This window comes from Suncus etruscus, chromosome 4 (assembly GCF_024139225.1).
Source record: "Suncus etruscus isolate mSunEtr1 chromosome 4, mSunEtr1.pri.cur, whole genome shotgun sequence".
NCBI classification, from domain to species: Eukaryota; Metazoa; Chordata; class Mammalia; order Eulipotyphla; family Soricidae; genus Suncus; species Suncus etruscus.
This window is the reverse complement of record NC_064851.1, coordinates 10480983-10500919: the sequence shown is the minus strand read 5'-3', so window position 1 is coordinate 10500919 and position 19937 is coordinate 10480983. Positions and strand designations below refer to the sequence as shown.

At 49.8% G+C, this 19937-nt stretch overlaps 1 protein-coding gene across 1 annotated transcript in view; it reads right to left on the bottom strand.

Annotated features, from left to right (window-relative positions):
- The window catches only part of ITFG2 (integrin alpha FG-GAP repeat containing 2), a 35662-nt gene that overhangs the window by 3278 nt on the left and 12447 nt on the right, over positions 1 to 19937 (bottom strand). Inside the window, exons 4-11 of the mRNA XM_049772478.1 lie at positions 8026 to 8121; positions 7680 to 7721; positions 7145 to 7316; positions 4699 to 4838; positions 3374 to 3522; positions 2202 to 2299; positions 1978 to 2034; positions 1789 to 1880 (exon numbers count right to left, since the gene is read on the bottom strand). Of these exons, the coding sequence (XP_049628435.1) occupies positions 1789 to 1880; positions 1978 to 2034; positions 2202 to 2299; positions 3374 to 3522; positions 4699 to 4838; positions 7145 to 7316; positions 7680 to 7721; positions 8026 to 8121 (846 nt within the window). The remainder of the gene's footprint in view (positions 1 to 1788; positions 1881 to 1977; positions 2035 to 2201; positions 2300 to 3373; positions 3523 to 4698; positions 4839 to 7144; positions 7317 to 7679; positions 7722 to 8025; positions 8122 to 19937) is intronic.

Here is a 19937-nt window from a genome sequence, read left to right as displayed (position 1 = left end):
AGAAAACAGCTGCTTGCTGTGCAGGAAAATTCTCCCCTGCATCCAGGCACCATCTCGGGGGCTGTCAAGTGAGTGTGAGCCCTTACGGAACGCTCACAAGGACCCTCCGAAGCAGAAGGCCACCTTCCAGATCTCATGCTCAGGAAACAGTTACCCGTTCCAGATCTCGGCTCAGCTCAGGTTGGTGTGTCAATTCAGGACACAACCCTGGCCGACTTCAAAGTCTCTTCCCTCGGCAGCGGGTCCCATAAATTGTAACTGAACCCACACTGCTTGGGAGACACAGTTTTAGAAAAGACAGATTCACAAAGGGAAAGGAAAACAGAACTAAAAAAATAAATAGGGCCCGAAGAGATAGCAGGGTCCCATAAATTGTAACTGAACCCACACTGCTTGGGAGACACAGTTTTAGAAAAGACAGATTCACAAAGGGAAAGGAAAACAGAACTAAAAAAATAAATAGGGCCCGGAGAGATAGCACAGCGGCGTTTGCCTTGCAAGCAGCCGATCCAGGACCAAAGGTGTTTGGTTCGAATCCCAGTGTCCCATATGGTCCCCCATGCCTGCCAGGAGCTATTTCTGAGCAGACAGCTAGGAGTAACCCCTGAGCACCGCTGGGTGTGGCCCAAAAACCAAAAAAAAAAAAATATATATATATATATATTTGGTCTCCCATGCCTGCCAGGAGCTATTTCTGAGCAGATAGCCAGGAGTAACCCCTGAGCACAGCTGGGTGTGGCCCAAAAACAAAACAAAATTAAACAAAAAGACACTGAAGAGGGGCGGAGAGATAGCACAGCAGTGGGGCATTTGCCTTGATGCGGCCGACCCAGGAGGGACCCAGGTTCGATTCCCAGCATTCCATAAGGTCCCCCAGCCTGCCAGGGGAGATTTCTGAGTGCAGAGCCAGAGTAAACCCTGAGCACCGCTGGGTGTGGTCCAACAACCAACCAACCAACCAATCAATCAATCAATCAATCAAGTTTAAGAATATTAAAAAAAAAAAAAGGGGCCAAAGTGGTGGCACAAATGGTAGGGCATTTGCCTTGCACAAGCTAACTAGGACGGATCGTGGTTCATTCCCCCGGTATCCTATATGGTCCCCCAAGCCAGGAGCTTTCTCTGAGTGCATAGCCAGAAGTAACTCCTGAGTGTCACTGGGTGTCGCCTTCCTCCCAAAACAAAACAAAATAAAACAAAACAAAAAATATTAAAAAAAAAAAAAAAGGCACTGAATGCCTGGAGTGATAATACAGTTGGTCTTGCACAAGATCAACTCGAGTTTGATTCCCAGCATCCCAACTGGTACCCCAAACCTGCCAGGACTAATCACTGAGCACTGCTGGGTGTGGGCCACAAATAAACAAACAAATAAAAATAAATTAAAACAAGGAAAGGAAAAGGGGTTCAAAGGGAAGAAGAAAGCACTTGCTTCCAAATGGGAGCCTGTAGGGCGATTCCAGGCACTGTGTGGCCCTCCAACTTTGCTGGGAGTAGCTCCTGGGCACTGCTAAGCACTGCCAAGTGGCACTCCCAAATCAAACAGACTGACAGGCCAGAAAGCCAGCTCAATGGGCTAGAATTTAAGAGCAGACTGCATGGCCACCCTAACCCCACTAGGTATACCCCCCAGGCTTTCAGCACTGTAGGGGAGGACCCCTCCCCATCTCCAAATAATCAAACTAGCAGAGAGCCTGAACTGGGGTGCAGGTGCTACCTGACCCTACCCTGGTCGCCCCGGGGACAGAAGGGTGTGTGTATGAGGGTGTGACTTGGGAGGCCATGCACCGTAACATCCAGTTTCTCCAGTGCGAACAGCTGGTGGTCCACCTGCACTGACCACAGCAGCTTGTCGGCCTTCTCCATCAGCTTCAGCGTCCCTGGAGGGGACAGTGGATGTGGTGAGAGCGGTGCCCTGGGGCACATGGTGCACCCCCAGTCCTCTAACCCCAGTCTAGGCTAAGCTGGGAGACTCACCATCCAGGGTGCAGAGAGCAAAGAGGCCAGAGTCGCCACTGCTGTCCGGGGTGTGGCCTGCAGGTGGGACATGCGGGATGCAAGAAGCAGCCACCAATGCCGCCAGGAAGAGAGAGGCAAGATGAGAGCAGATGGAGGTGAGGGGAGTGGTCTAGGGCAGGGAGTTGGGGGGAGACCAGAAACAAGGGGTGGGCCCTGCCTCCCGGGGCCGAGACCCCCTCTACCTCGTCTGATGTTGCCCACCAGGTGAGTGGAGACGTTCTTGTTGTGGATGCGGCCGGACGTTTGGTGCAGAACAACATCACGGGTGGCCACAGGCTCCCTGCAGGGTGGGGAGGGCGAGGTGGGTGGCTGCATCACTGGGTTCCTGGAGGACTAGGGGCCAGGGGGCATTTCTGTAAGAGCTTCTTTTGGGAGGCGCAATCTCAACCTAGCTGAGGTTCTGGGACATCATGCAGTGTTGGTATCAAACCTCAGATTACTACACAAAGGGAACTGAAGTGATGGTACAAGCAGGAAGACTGCTTGTCTTGCATGTGTTAATGAGTTTGATCCCCAGCATCCTGTATAGTCCCCCAAGCCCTCCACAAGTGGTTCCTGAGTGAAGAAGCAGGAACAATCCTTGAGCACTGCTGGGTGTGGCCCACAAACAAACAAACAAATCCAAAACAGATTCATGTGCTCTGGAACAGTGGGCCAGCTTACTGTCCAAAAGGAAATGATTGGGGGGGAGGGGCAGGCAGAGAGGTCACACTAGGTGGAGCTCAGAGCTTATGCCTGGTTCTGCACTCAGGAATTACTCCTGTCAGGATGAGGAAATCATATGGGATGCTAAGGACTGAACCTGGTTGGTTGGCTGCAGGCAAGGCAAGTGCCCTACTTGCTGTATTATCTCTCAGTCCCTTTCTATTTTTTTATTTGCTTTGGTTTTTGTTCGTTTATTTTTTTGGGTCACACCCGGCAGCGCTCAGGGGCTACTCCTGGCTCTACGCTCAGAAAACTTGCAAGCTCCTTGCAGGCTTGGGGGACCATATGGGATGCCAGAATTCAAACCACCATTCTGCTGCATGCAAGGCAAACGCCCAACCTCTGCTATCTCTCTAGGCCCATTTTTTTGTTTTTTGGTTCACACTCGTCAGTTCCTTTCTATAAGAGCTTTTAGAACATGGCCCAGCTGCAAAGCCTATCACTGATACTGCTGGGCTCAGGTCCCAAGTGGCAGGTAGAAAGAGAAAGGGCTGGAGATATGAAGTGACACTACACGAATATCTCCTGGGGTGAAGACCCTTCCTCCCTGGATCACCTAAGATTCACCTTCAGCAGGTGCTTGTGCCAGCACCTGGTTAAGGCAGCTTCCAGGCACCCCACACCATGTAGACAGGTCAGCACCCCTTACCTACTGCCCTCTGTGTCCCCCTCGGAGGTGGTGGGGACCCCAGGGTCCTTGTTCCAGGTGCACAAGAGAACGGCATACGCACATCCGGGCTGCGATACCATCAGCTCAGGCACTCCCTGGGACCCTGGCATCACGGAGAGGCTGTCCACCTGTGCCAGGGAACAGGGGCTGAGCAGAAGCAGAGAGTGGAAGGACGCTGCAGGGAGGGGAGTGGGGCCAGGGACCTGGGAAGCACCACGTTCACATGGTGCCTGCCTGGTGTCACCCTCCCCAAACTACAACCTAATTCTCCTCCATGCATCCATCAGCTGCGGTCCAGGCTTGGGTTCAGGAGCCAAAGCCATAGAACATAGAGGGGAGGGTGCTTGCCTTGCATGTGGCTGATCCAGGTTCAATCCCTGGCATCCCATATGGTCTCCTGAGCACCCCAGGAATGATTCTAGACTGAAGAGCCAGTAGGAATCTCTGAGCGTTGGCAGGTGGGGCCAATCCCTCCCCCCCCCCCCCAAAAAAAACAGGGGCTGGAGCAATAGCACTGCAATAGGGAATTTGCCTCTTTCCTACATGGTCCCTGAAACTGCCAGAAGCAATTTCTTTTTTTTTTTTTTTTTTTTGGTTTTTGGGCCACACCTGGCAGTGCTCAGGGGTTTCTCCTGGCTGTCTGCTCAGAAATAGCTCCTGGCAGGAACGGGGGACCATATGGGACACCAAGACTCAAACCAACCACCTTTGGTCCTGGATCGGCTGCTTGCAAGGCAAACACCGCTGTGCTATCTCTCCGGGTCCCTGGAAGCAATTTCTGAGTGTAGAGCCAGGAGTAACCTCTGAGCGTCAGTAGGTTTGGCCCCAAAATTATAAAAAAAAAAAAAAAAAAAAAAAAAGGAAGCCAAGGTGTGGTCTAGTCTTGCCTGCCTCTCAATCCTGTGACCCTTCCTCACTGCCTATCACTCACAATCTCCCCTGAGACACTGCTCTGAATAGACCCCTTTCTGGAGCACGCCAGGAAAAGGGTCTTTTCCTTCTTTCATCTGTACATCCAGGGCCCCTGACCCCTCTCTTATGCCCTCATTTTTTTTTTTTCCTTCTGCTTTTGGGTCACACCCAGCGGCGCTCAGGGGTTACTCCTGGCTCTGTGCTCAGAAGTCGCTCCTGGCTGGCTCAGGAGACCACATGAGATGCCGGGATTTGAACCGGGGTCTGTCCTGTGTTAGCTCATGCAAGGCAAATGCATTACTGTTGTGCTATCGCTCCGGCCCCTCTCATGCCCTCTTGCCCCAGCCCTTCCTATCTGCTCTCCGGACTCCATGTCATGCTCAGCCACTCACCTGCCCCTCCAGCACCCACTTCTTGAGTGACACCAGCTGTCCGGTCGGATGATCAGTGCCCTCGCCCAGGTCTGTCCAGCGGAAGGCGCGGACCACTCGGTCTGTGTACCCAACCAGCAGCTCACAACGCCCATCTCCGTCTGAAGGCAGAAACAGATGAGTGTGGAACCCCGACTGTCCTTGTCAGCTGGGATCCTGCCAGCCTCCGGCCCCAGTCCCTATTCACTTCACATCTCTGACACGGTGTCACACACAGTCCGTCAGTCAGCCAGAAGTCCTGCCTGCCCTGCTCACTACTGCCTGAAGCTCTATTCTTCTGCCCGCTCCGAAGACCTCTCCCTGCTCTTCTCTCAAAGGTACTAATTCAAAGCTTCCTGCCACCTTCATGGCAGAGGAGAGAGAAGACAGCTGGGAAAGTCTGTACCCAATATGGTCCCAAGCCTCGCCAAGAGTGAGCCCAGAGTGCAGAACCAAGAGTAAGCCCCAAGCACTGCTGGGGTGGCCCTAGAGTCCTAACCCTGCTTCAGCCCCTTGTAAGTTGCTGGCTCAGTACAGCCTGTGACACCAGCCCTACTGGGAAAAAATTATTTATGTGTCATAATATCAGGAATCACATGCAAGCAGCATGTCCTACTGCTGAGCTACATTCCAAGCTTTTTTGTCCTTTTGTTCGAAAGCCACACCTAGAGGCTCTCGGGGTTTACTCCCAGCTCTGCGTTCAACAAGGTCACTGGTGGCAGGGCTTGGGGGACCATCTGAGGTGCCAGGGATTACACCTGGGTCAGCTGCATGCAAAACAAGTGCTTGCCCACTCTGCTATGTCTCTGGCCCTTTTTAAATTTTATGGGGCCAGAGCGATAGCACAGTGGTTGAGCAGTTGCCCTGTATGCATTCAACCCCGAACTGACCCCGGTTCGATTCCCAGCATCTCACATGGTCCCCCAAGCCTGCCAGGAGTGATTTCTGAGCACAGAGCCAGGAATAACCCCTGAGCACTGCCAGGTGTGACCCTAAAATCCAAATAAAAACAAAACCAAATAAATTTTATCAGAAATTTTCTGGCCCTTTTAAAATTTTGTTCTTGTTTTTCGGGTCATACCTGGCAGCGCTCAGGGGTTACTCCTGGCTCTACGCTCAGAAATCACTCCTGGTAGGCTAAGGGGACCATATGGGATGCCAGGATTCGAACCATCAACCTTCTGCATGCAAGGCAGATGCCTTACCTCCATGCTATCTCTCCGGCCCCTAAAATTTTGTTTTTTAAGGGCAGCATTCAGGGGTCACGCTTGGCTTTGCACTCAGAAATCACTCCTGGCAGGCTCGGGGGAACATTGAAATGCTAGGGATCGAAAAAGGGTCGGGTGCATACAAGGCAAATGTTCTATCCAATGTGCTATGGCTCTGGCCCCTCAGAAATGCCTATTTTATTGCCTAGTTAAAAATTTCCTAGCTAAAATTTTGTCCACCCCTAGCTATAAAGTCCAAGAGGGACAACAATGCCTTTTTCTTTTTGTTACAAGCCATATCTAGGCGTGCTGATGAGGGATGGTGAGGGGAATATGGTGGGAGTCTGTGCCCAACTCAGTGCTCTGGGGACCATTCCGTGGCAGGGTCTGAACTTGGTGCATCGACATGCAATGCTTGTACTGGGACCCCTGAGCTATCTTCTGGGCCTCAGATTTGTTTTTGGGGCAGGGAGAGGGCACATCAGCAACACTCTGGGTTTGCTCCCCCATTTGGTGTCTGGAATTGTTCCCTGCAAGGTGTGGAAAATTTTGTGATGCTGGACATGGAATTTGGATCCCCAGCCTACAAACCATGTACTTTTTTCTGTTCTTTGGGCTCTCCCCCTGACCTCTGGCCCAATTTCTGTCTGCTTTATAGAAGATGGCCAGACCCAATGTGCACAATAACGTCTGACTTTAAATTATTCGAAAATGAGGGGCCTGAGCAATAGCACAGTTGGGTAGAGCATTTTTGCCTTACACATGACCTGCCTGGGTTCAATTCCCAACAACCCATAGGGTGAGTACAACCAGGTGTAAGTCCTAGCACTGTCAGATATGGCCCCCAAACCAAAAGAAAATCCCACCCCCTAAAAATAGTAACAGAATAAGACTACTCCCAAACCTTCTATTCCATACCCAACAATGTCCCACTGACTGACAATTGGAACTGTAAGATCTCTCCTACCGGGCCGGGAAGGTGGCGCTAGAGGTAAGGTGTCTGCCTTACAAGCGCTAGCCAAGGAACGGACCGCGGTTCAATCCCCCCAGCGTCCCATATGGTCCCCCCAAGCCAGGGGCGATTTCTGAGCACATAGCCAGGAGTAACCCCTGAGCGTCAAACGGGTGTGGCCCAAAAACAAAAAAAAAAAAAAAAAAAGAAAAAATCTCCCCTACCGCCCACTCCCATGGCACCCCAGCCCCACAGGAAAGCTTCCTACCGATGTCACTGATCAGCATGACCTTGGTGTTGGCTGGGATGTGCTGCTTGAAGATGGGACGATGTTCCTCTGACCCTGGCATCTCATGGTGCCCAGAAGCCTCCAGGGCCTTAGCAGGTGTCATATCACACAGGTGAAACCAGCCTTCAGCACTGACGGCCACCACCAGATTCTGAGAACAAAAGCACAGGCAAGGAGGAATATGGGGGGTGGGGGAGCACATGGCCACAGGCCTGGCGGGTCAGTGCCAAGCTCTCAACAGACTTTACTTTACGGGCCAGAGCTATAGCACAACGGTTTGGTGCTTGCCTTACATGTGGCCGCCCGGGTTTGATCCCTCAGCATGGTTCCCTGAGCACCGCCAGGTGTGATTCCAGAGCACAGAGCCAGGAGTAACCCCTGAGCATAGCTGGGTGTGGCCCCCAAAAACCCAAACCAAAATCAACAGATTTTATACAGAGATGGGAGCCCTAAGCAGCAAGGCTAGGAATGGTCTGGAAGCCCCAAAGTCACCGCCCACTCCCAGAATGCTTACCTTCCCTTTGTTACACACATCTCCAACCCCGACACAAGTCAGCTGTAAAAGAAGAGGAGAGTAAGGTTCAGGGAAACACAGAGAGGAACAACAGGACCCCAACCTCTGGTGCCCCAGGAGCTGCAGATTTCTAATGGCCTGATATCACTTGCCCTGAAGAGAGCTGTGTCTTCCTTAAGAGCCAAATGAAGACCTGAAGCTGGAAGTCCCCGCTCGGAATCAGGTAAACCGTCAGCCCCGAGCAGGGCTGCTTGGACCAGACACTTGCTAGTCCTGCAGTGCTGGGGCAGGCGGGCACCCCACCACCCTCCACTCCTCTCCACCACCCAAGCCTCTGGGAACAGACCATGCCCTGGCAAGCACAGGTGAGCCATGGCCGGCAGTCATCGCTCTTGTACACGAACAGCTTCCCGCTGATGTCCCCCACCACCAGTTCATTCAGCTGCAAATAAGGGGAGACAGGACAGGAGATAGTTAGGCTGGGCCCACCCTAGAAAAATCACAGGGCCCCAACTTACATCTTACCCGACTTCATTAAAAATCGTTTTGGGGGTGCCAGTGATAGGACAGTGGTAGGGCATTTGCCTTGCACGAAGTTGACTCAGGACGGATCTAGGTTTGATCCCAGGCATCCCATATAGTCCCCATAGCTTGCCAGGAGCGATTCCTGAGCACAAAGCCAGAAGTAACCCCTGAGTACCACTGGGTGTGGCCCAAAAACAAACAAACAAACACACAAAAAATTGTTTGGTTTTTTTCCCAGGGGAGGGGGTAACAAAAAGATAGTATAGTGGGTAAGGCACTTAACTTGCATGGGACCAACAAAGGTTCAATTTCCCTGCATCCCATATGGTCCCCTCCAGCCCCATCAGGAGTGATTCCTGAGTGCAAAGCCAGGAGTAGTGTAGTAGAGTAGTGCCAAGTAGAGCAGTCAAGAGTCACAGAGAAGGGGATGGGAGGGGTTCCTGGTGGGCACAGTGTAAAGGGGAGCAGGAGAGCGTTCACATTGGGCCCCCCCAGATGTCAAGGGGCAGCTGAGTTGGGGGGGGGACCCTGTACCCAACAATCTTGAGTCTTATGTGGACCTTCCCAGAGTCCCCCAAAGGCTGGCTGCCCTATCCAAAGGGGCTGCAGACCCAAGTCTGTTGATTTAAATATAAGATATAAAGTCTAAAGTGTTGGGTGAGGCCTCCCCTGGCAAGGTGCCTCTAGGTCCTTCAGCTGGCGGATCTGAAGACACAGGTTAACAGTGGAGAAATAATCACAAGCAGTCAGTTAAAGCTTCATTGGAGTCATCTTGCTTTATTCCAAGGCCCTATCCACCATATGCTCTCCTCACAAGGCTTCTATGCTAAGCTTATTCCAAGCAGCTTCTTCATTGCTCCTTCTCTCTGCCTCTCTCTCACTCCCTCCCTCCTCCCAGACCCTTTTCTTTACCCTCTAGATACCCACCCACAGGGGTTGGGGGTGGTGGTGGCCCTGTAATCCAGGTGTGACAAACGTTTCAACGGAAAGCTTAGGGCATTGTGGGGGAAGGATGCCTTACACAAGTCAAGTGGCTTGACTTGCTCTTGGGAGGACATCCAACACCCCCTTCCTGTTCTCAAAATAGAGAGAGCTGCGTATCAGATTGTCAAGAGATTTTGTTCCCAAAGACAACAAAGGCAACAAAGACAGAGCCTAAGAGTTTGAGAAGGTGTTGGAAGGTGCTCTGAACACCAGCCCCACCTGCAAGCACCTAGGGCAAGAGCACTGGGTGAGGGGGTAGGGGATAAAAACTAAATGAATCAAAAAGAAAAAAAGAATCAAAATTTAATGCCAATGACTGACTTCAATCTGAGGTTTATTATTATTTTTTTTTTGGGGGGGGGGGTGTTTGGGTCACACCCGGCAGTGCTCAGGGCTTACTCCTGGCTCAGAAATCGCTCTTGGCGGGGCCGGGAAGGTGGCGCTGGAGATAAGGTGTCTGCCTTGTAAGCGCTACCAAGGAACGGACCGCGGTTCGATCCCCCGGCGTCCCATATGGTCCCCCCAAGCCAGGGGCGATTTCTGAGCACATAGCCAGGAGTAACCCCTGAGCGTCAAACGGGTGTGGCCCAAAAACCAAAAAAAAAAAAAAAAGAAATCGCTCTTGGCAGGCTCGGGGAACCATATGGGATGCTGGGATTCGAACCACTGTCCTTCTGCATTAAAGGCAAAAGCCCTACCTCCATGCTATCTTTCCTGCCCAGTTTATTATTTTCTAACAGACAGGGATGTGTGTGGGGATATCCTACTGTTGGGTTACTACTTCTGCCCTAATCAATAATTGTACTTCACCTTAGGGTGTGATCTGGTGATGGTATATTGAATTATCCTTTACTTGGTATTCTTCTCCCACCCTAGGGTGGGACCTGATTCTTGTCAATAAAAGCAAGGGTCGGAGGAAGGCAGAGTCTCCTTCTTTGGTCTTCTTCCACTGAGCTGCACTCCATCCTAGGAGCAGAAAGCTTTTGTGGTTTGAATTCCTTGCTCGAGCACTGGATTTCCTGAACCCATTCTTGTACCTCTTCACTGTGTGAATTATTTCCTGCGGATCTCTACAACTGGAACTGTTCCCCCTGTCCTAATCGGAAAGGGGAATGGGAACTGCCTTTCCTGTCTGGGAGCTCGGAGAGAATCAAACCTCAACCAATCTGCTAGACTGTCACCTAGAAGTGACTCTTCATTCTACCACTGAATTGTGAAACGTTTATTTACTTCCGATCTGCATCAGCTGAAGGGTCCAGAACAGTGGCCTAACTGCCTGTTTTTTGTTTTGTTTTAGTTTTTGGGCCACACCTGGTGGTGTTCAGATCAGAAGTGGTGCCAGGAACTGAGCCGAGGTGGTGCAAGGCAGGCACCTGAGCCTCTGAAAACAACTCGGGCACTAAGGCTAGCATAAACTTTGTGCTGAGACCCCTTGTGGGTCTCCAAAAACTGAAATGGGCTAGTGCCAGAGGGAGAGAGAGCTCAGTGGACTGGAGTGCATGCTTTGTATGAGGAGTCCTTAAGTCCAACCTACTCCTTGATCTCCTGAGCATCATCAAGAATGACTCCTAAGCAGAACCTCTGAGTGACCTTTCAGTATGTCAGATGTGGTTCCCCCAAAACCAAAACGACCCACTTACTTGTTTTGGGGCAACAACTGATGGTGCTCAGGGCTTACTCCTTGGTTCTGTGCTCAGGGGTCCCTCCTGATGGGTGCTTGGAGGACCGTATAGGATGCTGGGGTTGAAACTGGGGTGAGCCAAACGCACCCTAATCTTAACCCCTAACACTATTGCATCAGCTCCCCAAACCAAAACAACTTTAGAAGTAAAATAAAAGGACCCAAAAGATGGAACCAGAGCCTTAGCACAGTAGGTAAGACACTTGCCTTGCAAGCAGCTGTCCCAGGTTCAATCACCAGAGCCACATCTGATTGGTCCCGAGCCCTGCCAGGAGGGGGCTACCAGATGTGGCCCCCAAACAATACAAAGCAAAAAAACCTGATTCCCCCCCATATCCCACAGAAAGAAAACACCAGGTAATAAAGATTTCTACCTCGTAAGGTGGGCAAAACTGTGTACTGGGAGCAGGGAAACAGATCAAGTTCCCATATAAAGTGGTTTTCACCTCCAAGACTAGGAAACTTGGCTTCTGTCACCTCACACCTGACGGTGACTATGCCCAAGACAGTACTCTAGGGAGCAGGCAGTGCCAGAACCCAATGCAAAACCTTCGCTGGTACAGCATGTGCTCCGGCCTTTGTGGCAGCCCCCACCCTCACTTGTTTGCTTGTTTATCTGCCACTGCCAAGGAGAAGACCAGGCCCTGCTCCTCAGCTGAATCTGCAGCCCTACCCCATTACTTTCACGTACATTCCTTTACCAAACGCCAGAGTCCATAGTGGGTCCTTAATATCTGTTTACTGAAGGGCAGGGTGTTTGCCTTGCACGTGGCCAACCTGGGCTTGATCCCCGGCATCCCATATGGTCCCCCAGAGCCTTCCAGGAGCAATTTCTCAATGCAGAGCCAGTAGTAATTCTTCCCGCCCCCACCCCCTCATTTTTCGGCCACACCCAGTGACGCTCAGGGGTTACTCCTGGCTATGCACTCAGAAATCGCTCCTGGCTTGGGGGGCCATATGGGACACCGGGGGATAGAACCCCAGTCTGTCCTAGATAGCACACGCAAGGCAGATGCCCGGCAGGGGTCTGCAACCTTTCAGACATAAAGAGCCACTTGGACCCGTTTCCGAAGGAAACTGGGAGCCGCAAAACCATTGCAACATTTAAAACAAATATAACACTGCATATATTGTTTCTTACCTTAATGCTATATACGTCACCAGGTACGGCTGCCTCCATTGGCTCCGCTCCTCAGCTCCGCCTCACTGCTATAGATATAGCGGAGAGAAGCGGAGCTGAGATTAAAGCAGTATTTTTTTTTTTCTGACATCGGCTCCGGAGCCGCGGCAAGCCTTCAAAAGAGCCGCATGCGGCTCCGGAGCCGCAGGTTGCCGACACCTGCCCTAAGGCTTGCGCCATCGCTCCAGCCCCCAGGAGTAACTCTTTGTTTTTGTTTTGTTTTTTTGTTTTTGTTTTTGGGCTACACCCGGCAGTGCTCAGGGGTTGCTCCTGGCTATCTGCTCAGAAATAGCTCCTGGCAGGCACGGGGGACCATATGGGACACTGGGATTCGAACCAACCAGCTTTGGTCCTGGATTGGCTGTTTGCAAGGCAAACGCTGCTGCGCTATCTCAGGAGTAACTCTTGAGCTCTGCCAGGTGTGACCCAAAAAAAACACCAAAAAAAAAAAAAAAAAAGAAAAAAAGAAAAGAAATTTGCTCTCTCGCCTCTTTTTTTTGAGGGGGGGTCACATGCAGCGCTCAGGGGTTACTCCTGGCTCTATGCTCAGAAATCGCTCTTGGCAGGCTCAGGGGACCACATGGGATGCTGGGATTCGAACCACCGTCCTTCTATATGCAAGGCAAACACCCAACCTCCATGCTATTTCTCCAGCCCCACCTGCAGTGTGTTTTATGTTTGTATGTAAGTAATTCTTTTTAGAGGCTCCTTCATAGTTAAATTTTGTTTTGTTATTTGGGCCACACCTGTCGGCACTTAGGAGTTACTCCTGGCTCTGTGCTCAGAAATCGCTCCTGGCAGGCACAGGGGACCATATGAGATACTGGGATTCAAACCACCGTCCTTCTGCATGCAAGGCAAACACTTTACCTCCATGTCATCTCTCCGGCCCCTGGGCTAGAATAATTCTACAGCAGGTAGGGTACTTGCCTTGTACATATCAACCCAGATTCGATCCCCACATATCATATGGTTCCCCATTGCCTGCCAGAAATGATCCCTGAGTGCAGTCAGAAGTTAACCTGTAAGGTGCTGGAGTGATAACATAGTGGGTAGGGCGTTTGCCTTGCATGCAGCTGACCTGGCTAACCAGGCTAACCCCTGAGTGCCGCTGGCTGTGGGCCCCAAAAAACAAAAAACAAAAAAACAAAAGAAAGAAAAAAAAAATAACCTATAAGCACAGCTGAGTGTGCCCCCCAGCAAAAACGAAGATACTAACATATCTAATATTGAGGCTGGAGAGACGGTACAGTGGTTGAAAGAAGTTCACAGTTGACCAAGGGTTGAACCCCGACATTCCATCTGGTCCCTAAACCCACCAGGAGTTATCTCCGAGCTTAGAGCCAGACTTAAGCTCTGAGTACCACTGTGTATGGCCCCTAAAATTTTTGTTTTGTTGTTTTTGGGCCACACCCGGTGGTGCTCAGGGATTACTCCCGGCTGTCTGCTCAGAAATAGTTCCTGGCAGGCACGGGGGACCATATGGGACACCGGGATTCGAACCAACCACCTTTGGTCCTGGATCGGCTGCTTGCAAGGCAAACACCGCTGTGCTATCTCTCCGGGCCCCCTAAAATTTTTTAATTTAGAAAGATATAGGGGCCAGAATAATAGTACTCTTGTATGACCCCAAAATCAAACCGAAAAAAAAAATACCCAATAAAAATAAATCAATAAAATAAGATACCTAATATTGCAGAACTCTTTGTAATGATGCAATAAACAAAGCAAAGTACAATTTCCATAAAAGCTGGTTCTCTGAAACGATGGAGAAAAATGGCATGCGATCCCCCTCCCTCGCCCTTTTAGACAAAGAAGGCAACGAGATAAAAAATAATGCCCATTTATGGGCCCGGAAGGTGGCGCTGGAGATAAGGTGTCTGCCTTGTAAGCGCTACCAAGGAACGGACCGCGGTTCGATCCCCCGGCGTCCCATATGGCCCCCCCAAGCCAGGGGCGATTTCTGAGCACATAGCCAGGAGTAACCCCTGAGCGTCAAACGGGTGTGGCCCAAAAACCAAAAAAAAAAAAAAAAAAAATAATGCCCATTTAAATGTCCTTTCTAATTTACTTTTTTAAGAGCCCCCCTTGATTTTCTCATAAAATGAGAACGGCTAGAAACCAGAAGAAATGTGAAAGCCCAGAACACAGAGTACAAATTTACGAGAGAAACTTTTCTACTCTGGAGCAAATGTGTGTGGCTACAGCACAGCACAAAGAGGGAGGAGGAGAGGGAGAGGGAGTCTGCAGCCTGGTTTTGTTTTTATTAGAGGGGGGCAGGACGGGGTACTGTTAGGTGAGGTTGAAAAGCAGAAGGGAGGCACGTTAATAGGGGATGGGCAACAAAGTAATTTGCATGAAAAAAGAAATTTTGAGGGCCTGGAGAGATAGCACAGCCTTTGCAAACAGCCGATCCAGGACCAAAGGTGGTTGGTTCGAATCCCAGTATCCCATATGGTCCCCCCAAGCCAGGGGCAATTTCTGAGCGCTTAGCCAGAAGTAACCCCTGAGCATCAAACGGGTGTGACCCAAAAACCAAAAAAAAAAAAAAAAAAAAAAAAAAAAAAAAAAAAAAGAGAAAAGAAAATTAGAGGGGTTGGAGTGATAGCACAGTGGTAGGGCATTTGCCTTGCATGCGGCTGACCCAGGACAGGCTGGATTAGACCCCTGGTGTCCTATATGGTACCCCAAGCCAGGAGTAACTCTGGAATGTCCCGGGTGTGGCCCAAAAAGCAAAAAAAAAAAAAAAAAAAAAGATGGGGGCACAGTGGTTAGGGTGTTTGCCTTGCACTTGGTCTACCTGAGACTGACCCCGGTTCAATTCCTGGCATCCCATATGATCCCCCAAGTCTTCCAGGAGCTATTTCTGAGCTCAGAGCCAGGAATAACCCCTGAATACCATTGGGTGTGGCCCCAAGTCTTGCTCCTGGCACATCCAGGTTACATCTCCAGCATAATAAATGATTCCTGGGCCCAGAGAGATAGCACAGCAGTGTTTGCCTTGCAAGCAGCCGATCCAGGACCAAAGCTGGTTGGTTCGAATCCCGGTGTCCCATATGGTCCCCCGTACCTGCCAGGAGCTATTTCTGAGCAGACAGCCAGGAGTAACCCCTGAGCACTGCCGGGTGTGGCCCAAAAACCAAAAAAAAAAAAAAAACAACAACAAAAAAAACAAAAACAATAAATGATTCCTGAGCACAGAGCCAAGAGAATAGAGCATACAGTATGTTGGGTGTGGCCTCAAATCTCCCCCAAAGGAAGGTGGAGAGAAATAGTAAAACAGTACAATAGTACAGTGGGGTCTAGGCGTCCGGTTGAAAAAAAATATAGTACAGTGGGTAAGGATTTTATCTTGCAGGATCAATCCCCGGCACCCCATAAGGTCCACTAAACACTGCCAGGAAATGAGCCCTTAGTGTAGGGTCAAGAGTAACTGCTGGGGCTGGAGAGACAGCACAGCATTTGCCTTGCACGAAGCAGTTCAGGACAGATGATGGTTTGCATCCTGGCATCCCATATGGTGCCCAGTGCCTGCCAGGAGCAATTTCTGAGTAGAGAGCCAGGAGTGGCCCAAAAACCAAAAAAAAAAAAAAGGAGTAACTGTGATTCCCCCTACTCCCTCACCCCTGCAGAGTATGGCTTTAAATTCAACTTTCGTGGGGAACTACAATGAAAGTGGAGAGAGAGTATAGAGGTTAAAGCACTTGTTTTTCATGTTGCCAACTTTGGTTCCATCCCTGGCATCACATTCAAGTGATCCCTGGACACTGCTAGCAGCTGTAGTTAAAATGCTCCCCTGCCCTGGCAAAATGAACTGGTGATAATTTTACATCCAATTGTAAAGACACACCCTGGCACCAGCCCTTGAGCTGTTTGACTTTTGAAGTGGTGGGGGTGGAAGCAAGTCTGGTGGGCTCCTTCCAGTCTACCTTTGTATATTTGAGACAACAACCCTCCCGGCATTGTCTCTGGAGGGTTGTCACTAGTGTGGTCATGAACTGTGGGAGCTGTGTCTGTTGTTCATTCTTCTATTCCCGGACTATAGCAGATTCCTTGGCTCCTAAAAAGCAGTGCAATAAATAACTGCAGAGAACTATGTATAATAAAATACCAGCAACAAGGCTAACACCTAGTTAGCTGCAGTGCTTTACCTGGGTTAATTCACTTAAAACAGACAAGGAGGGGCCGGAGAGATAGCATGAAGGTAAGGCGTTTTTGCCTTTCATGCAGAAGGTCATTGGTTCGAATCCCGGCATCTCATAGGTCCCCCGAGCCTGCCAGGAGCGATTTCTGAGAGTGGAGCGAGGAGTAATCCCTGAGAGCTGCTGGGTGTGACCCAAAAACCAAAAACAAACAAAAAACAAAAATAAGGAAGGACTGCTGAGGCTACAAAAAAAAAGTAGGTTGAGGGCAGAGTGAAGGTACAGTGGGTAAGGAGCTTGTTTACCTTGTACACAGCTGACCTGGTTCAGTCCCTGGCATCCCATATGGTCCCCAAATTCAGCCAAGAGTGCAGTCAGGAGTAACTCCTGAGTACTAGCAGGTGTGGCCCAAAAAACAAATAAACAGGGCTGGAGTGGTGGTGCAGGTACATGCTAATCTAGGATGGAAGGAGGTTTGATTCCCCAGCATCCCATATGGTCCCCCAAGCCAGGGGCAATTTCTGAGCACATAGCCAGGAGGAAACCCTGAGCATCACTGGGTGTGGCCCAAAACCAAAAAAACCCAAACAAACAGGGAGAGTGTTTGCCATGCACATATCTGATGCAGATTCAATCCCCAGGACCCCATATGACCCTCCAAGCCCACCAGGAATAATCCCTGAGAACAGACCCAGGAGATACCTCTGTGCACAGTTAGGTCTGGCCAAAAGAAATAAAAAAGCAGAAACATTTTTTCAGACTTTAGGTTTTGTTTGTTTGTTCGGTTGGTTTTTTTGGAGGGGTGGGGAGTGCCCTACACCTGCCAGTGCTCAGGACTTACTCCTGGATTTGTGCTCAAGGATCACTGCTGGTGGTACTTGGGGGGGGGGCACACCATATGTTGCGTTGAATATCAAACCAGGGATGGCTGCACAATAAAGCAAACCTTGGGGTCAGAGCGGTGGCACTAGAGGTAAGGCGTCTGCCTTGCCCAAGCTAGCTTAGGACAGACCACGGTTTGATGCCCTGTTGGTTTGATCCCCTGGTGTCCCATATGGTCCCCCAAGCCAGGAGCAATTTCTGAGCGCATAGCCAGGAGGAACCCCTGAGCGCCACTGGGTGTGGCCCACATGCAAAAAAAAAAAAAAAAAAAAAGCTTTATTGACCTCTGCACTATCATTCCTGCCCACCAAAGTTTTTTACATTTTTGTAATTCAACCATATACATAAATTTAAAGCTGCTAGAGTCAGGTGTGGCTTCAAGGGGTGAGCATGAAAAGGCTTCATCTGGGCAACGTCCTGGGCATCACCCCACTTGCACTATCCCAGGGATAGCTCATAGCACCCCCTCAACATTTAAAGGGCAATTTGGGGAGATTTTCTCAAGTGATAGAGCACAAACCTAGTACTGGAGTCTCTGACCAGACACCTGCCTCCACTCCTCTCAGCCCTTGCCCTCAGCATCTCAGGAGCCAGCCCTAATTTTGCTTGGTTTGGGGCGACATCTAGTATTGCTCAAGAATTCATCCTGGGGCCCGGAGAGATAGCACAGCGGTGTTTGCCTTGCAAGCAGCCGATCCAGGACCAAAGGTGGTTGGTTCGAATCCCGGTGTCCCATATGGTCCCCCGTGCCTGCCAGCAGCTATTTCTGAGCAGACAGCCAGGAATAACCCCTGAGCACCGCCGGGTGTGGCCCAAAAAAAAACAAAAACAAAACAAAAACAAAAAAAAGAATTCATCCTGGCTCTTAACTCAGGAATCCCTCTGGGAAGTTCTGGGGAAACCAAATAGAATATTGGAGATCAAACCTGGGTCAACAGTGTGCAAGGCAAGCGAGTACCCACTGGACTATTGCTCTGGCCTTTATTTTTTTTACTTGTTAATTGTTTATTGTGACTTAGTGGTTCCTGAACCACACACCTGAGGATCATACCTGAGCACTGCTCTTTGCTGGAGCACCATTTGTGGTACTGGGATGGTTAGCATGCAATGTAAGTGCCTTAATTCCCTTTTGTTTGTTTGTTTGTTTGTTTCTTGTTTTAGGGCCATACCATACCCAGCAGCATTCAGAAAGTACTCTTGGCAGGCTAGGGGTGGGGGGGACCATATGTGATGCCTGAGATCAAACCTGGGCAGAGTTCAAGACAAACTTGCTCCTGCCTCTCTTTCCTCTCCCCCCCCCCCAACTTTTTTTAAAAACTGGCAAAGGAGCAGAAACAATAGACTAAGTGGATAGGGTGCTTGCCTCTCATATGCCTGACCAGGGATCCAGCCCTCACATTCCATATGATCTCCCATGCCCCCCACCAGAGGTGCTCTTTGAGCAGAGCTCGGTGTAGGTGCTGAGCACGTCCAGATGTGGACTAAAACCAATAATAATAATAATTGGGGTAAAGAGATGAAAAATAAAAATGTTTAGGATCCATCTCCAATCCCCATGGAACAGAACAAGAAAACTACATTTTGGTGGTGAAAGCATCTAAGACCCAGCTGGGGGAAGGAAGGCAATCTATTCCAGCGCATGAGGCAAGCAAGCCAGCGTTAGATAAAAGTAGCCGAGATGCGTTTTACATTCAATTTTAAGATTGCAAAGGATCAAGACATTTGAAAGGGGATGATGTCACTAGAGATGGCTTTGGGCACCAAAAAACAGACAGCCTTGGAAATGTTAAGTCGCCAGAGTTCAGTCGGCTTCGGCTGTGAACATGACAATGAATTAGGCAGATTTTTGTGGTGGTGTTTTTTTTTTTTTGGTTTTTTATTTATTTTTATTTTATCTATCTTTATTTAAACAACTTTACACTTTTTTTTTTTTTTTTGGTTTTTGGGTCACACCCGGCGGTGCTCAGGGGTTACTCCTGGCTGTGTGCTCAGAAATAGCTCCTGGCAGGCACGGGGGACCATATGGGACACCGGGATTCGAACCAACCACCTTTGGTCCTGGCTGCTTGCAAGGCAAACACCGCTGTGCTATCTCTCCAGGCCCTATTTAAACAACTTGATTACAAATATGATTGTAGTTGAGTTTCAGTCATGCAAAGAACATCCCCCTTAGCCAGTGCAACATTCCCATCACCAATGTCAGATCTCCCTCCTCTTCATCCCACCGCCGCCTGTGCTCTAGACAGGCTTCTACTTCCCTCATTCATTCACATTGTTATGGTAGTTCTCAGTGTAGTTATTTCTCTAACAACGCTCATCACTCTTTGTGGTGAGCTTCATGTAGTGAGCTGGACCTTCCAGCTCTCCTCTCTTTTGTCTCTGGGAATTACTGCAAAAATGTCTTTCATTTTTCTTAAAACCCATAGATGAGTGAGACTATTCTGTGTCTATCTCCCTCTGATTTATTTCACTCAGTATAATAGATTGCATGTACATCCATGTTTCAGAAAATTTCGTGACTTCATTTCTCCTGACAGCTACATAATATTCCACTGTGTATATGTACCAGTTTCTTTAACCAGATTTTTGGTTCCAATTGTCCCAGAAAGAATTGGGGCTGGAGCGGTGGCGCAAGCGGTAGGGCGTTTGCCTTGCACACGGCTAACCTACAACAGACCTTGTGATGGGATTCCCTGTGTTCCATAGGGTCCCCCTAGCCAGGTGCGATTTCTGAGAGCAGAGCCAGGAGTAACCCCTGAGCGTCACCGGGTGCGGCCCAAAAACCAAAAAAAAAAAAAAAAAGAATATTCCAGACCCATTCAGCCACGTGACACCAGGATTGAAATGAACAAACTCATGTCCCC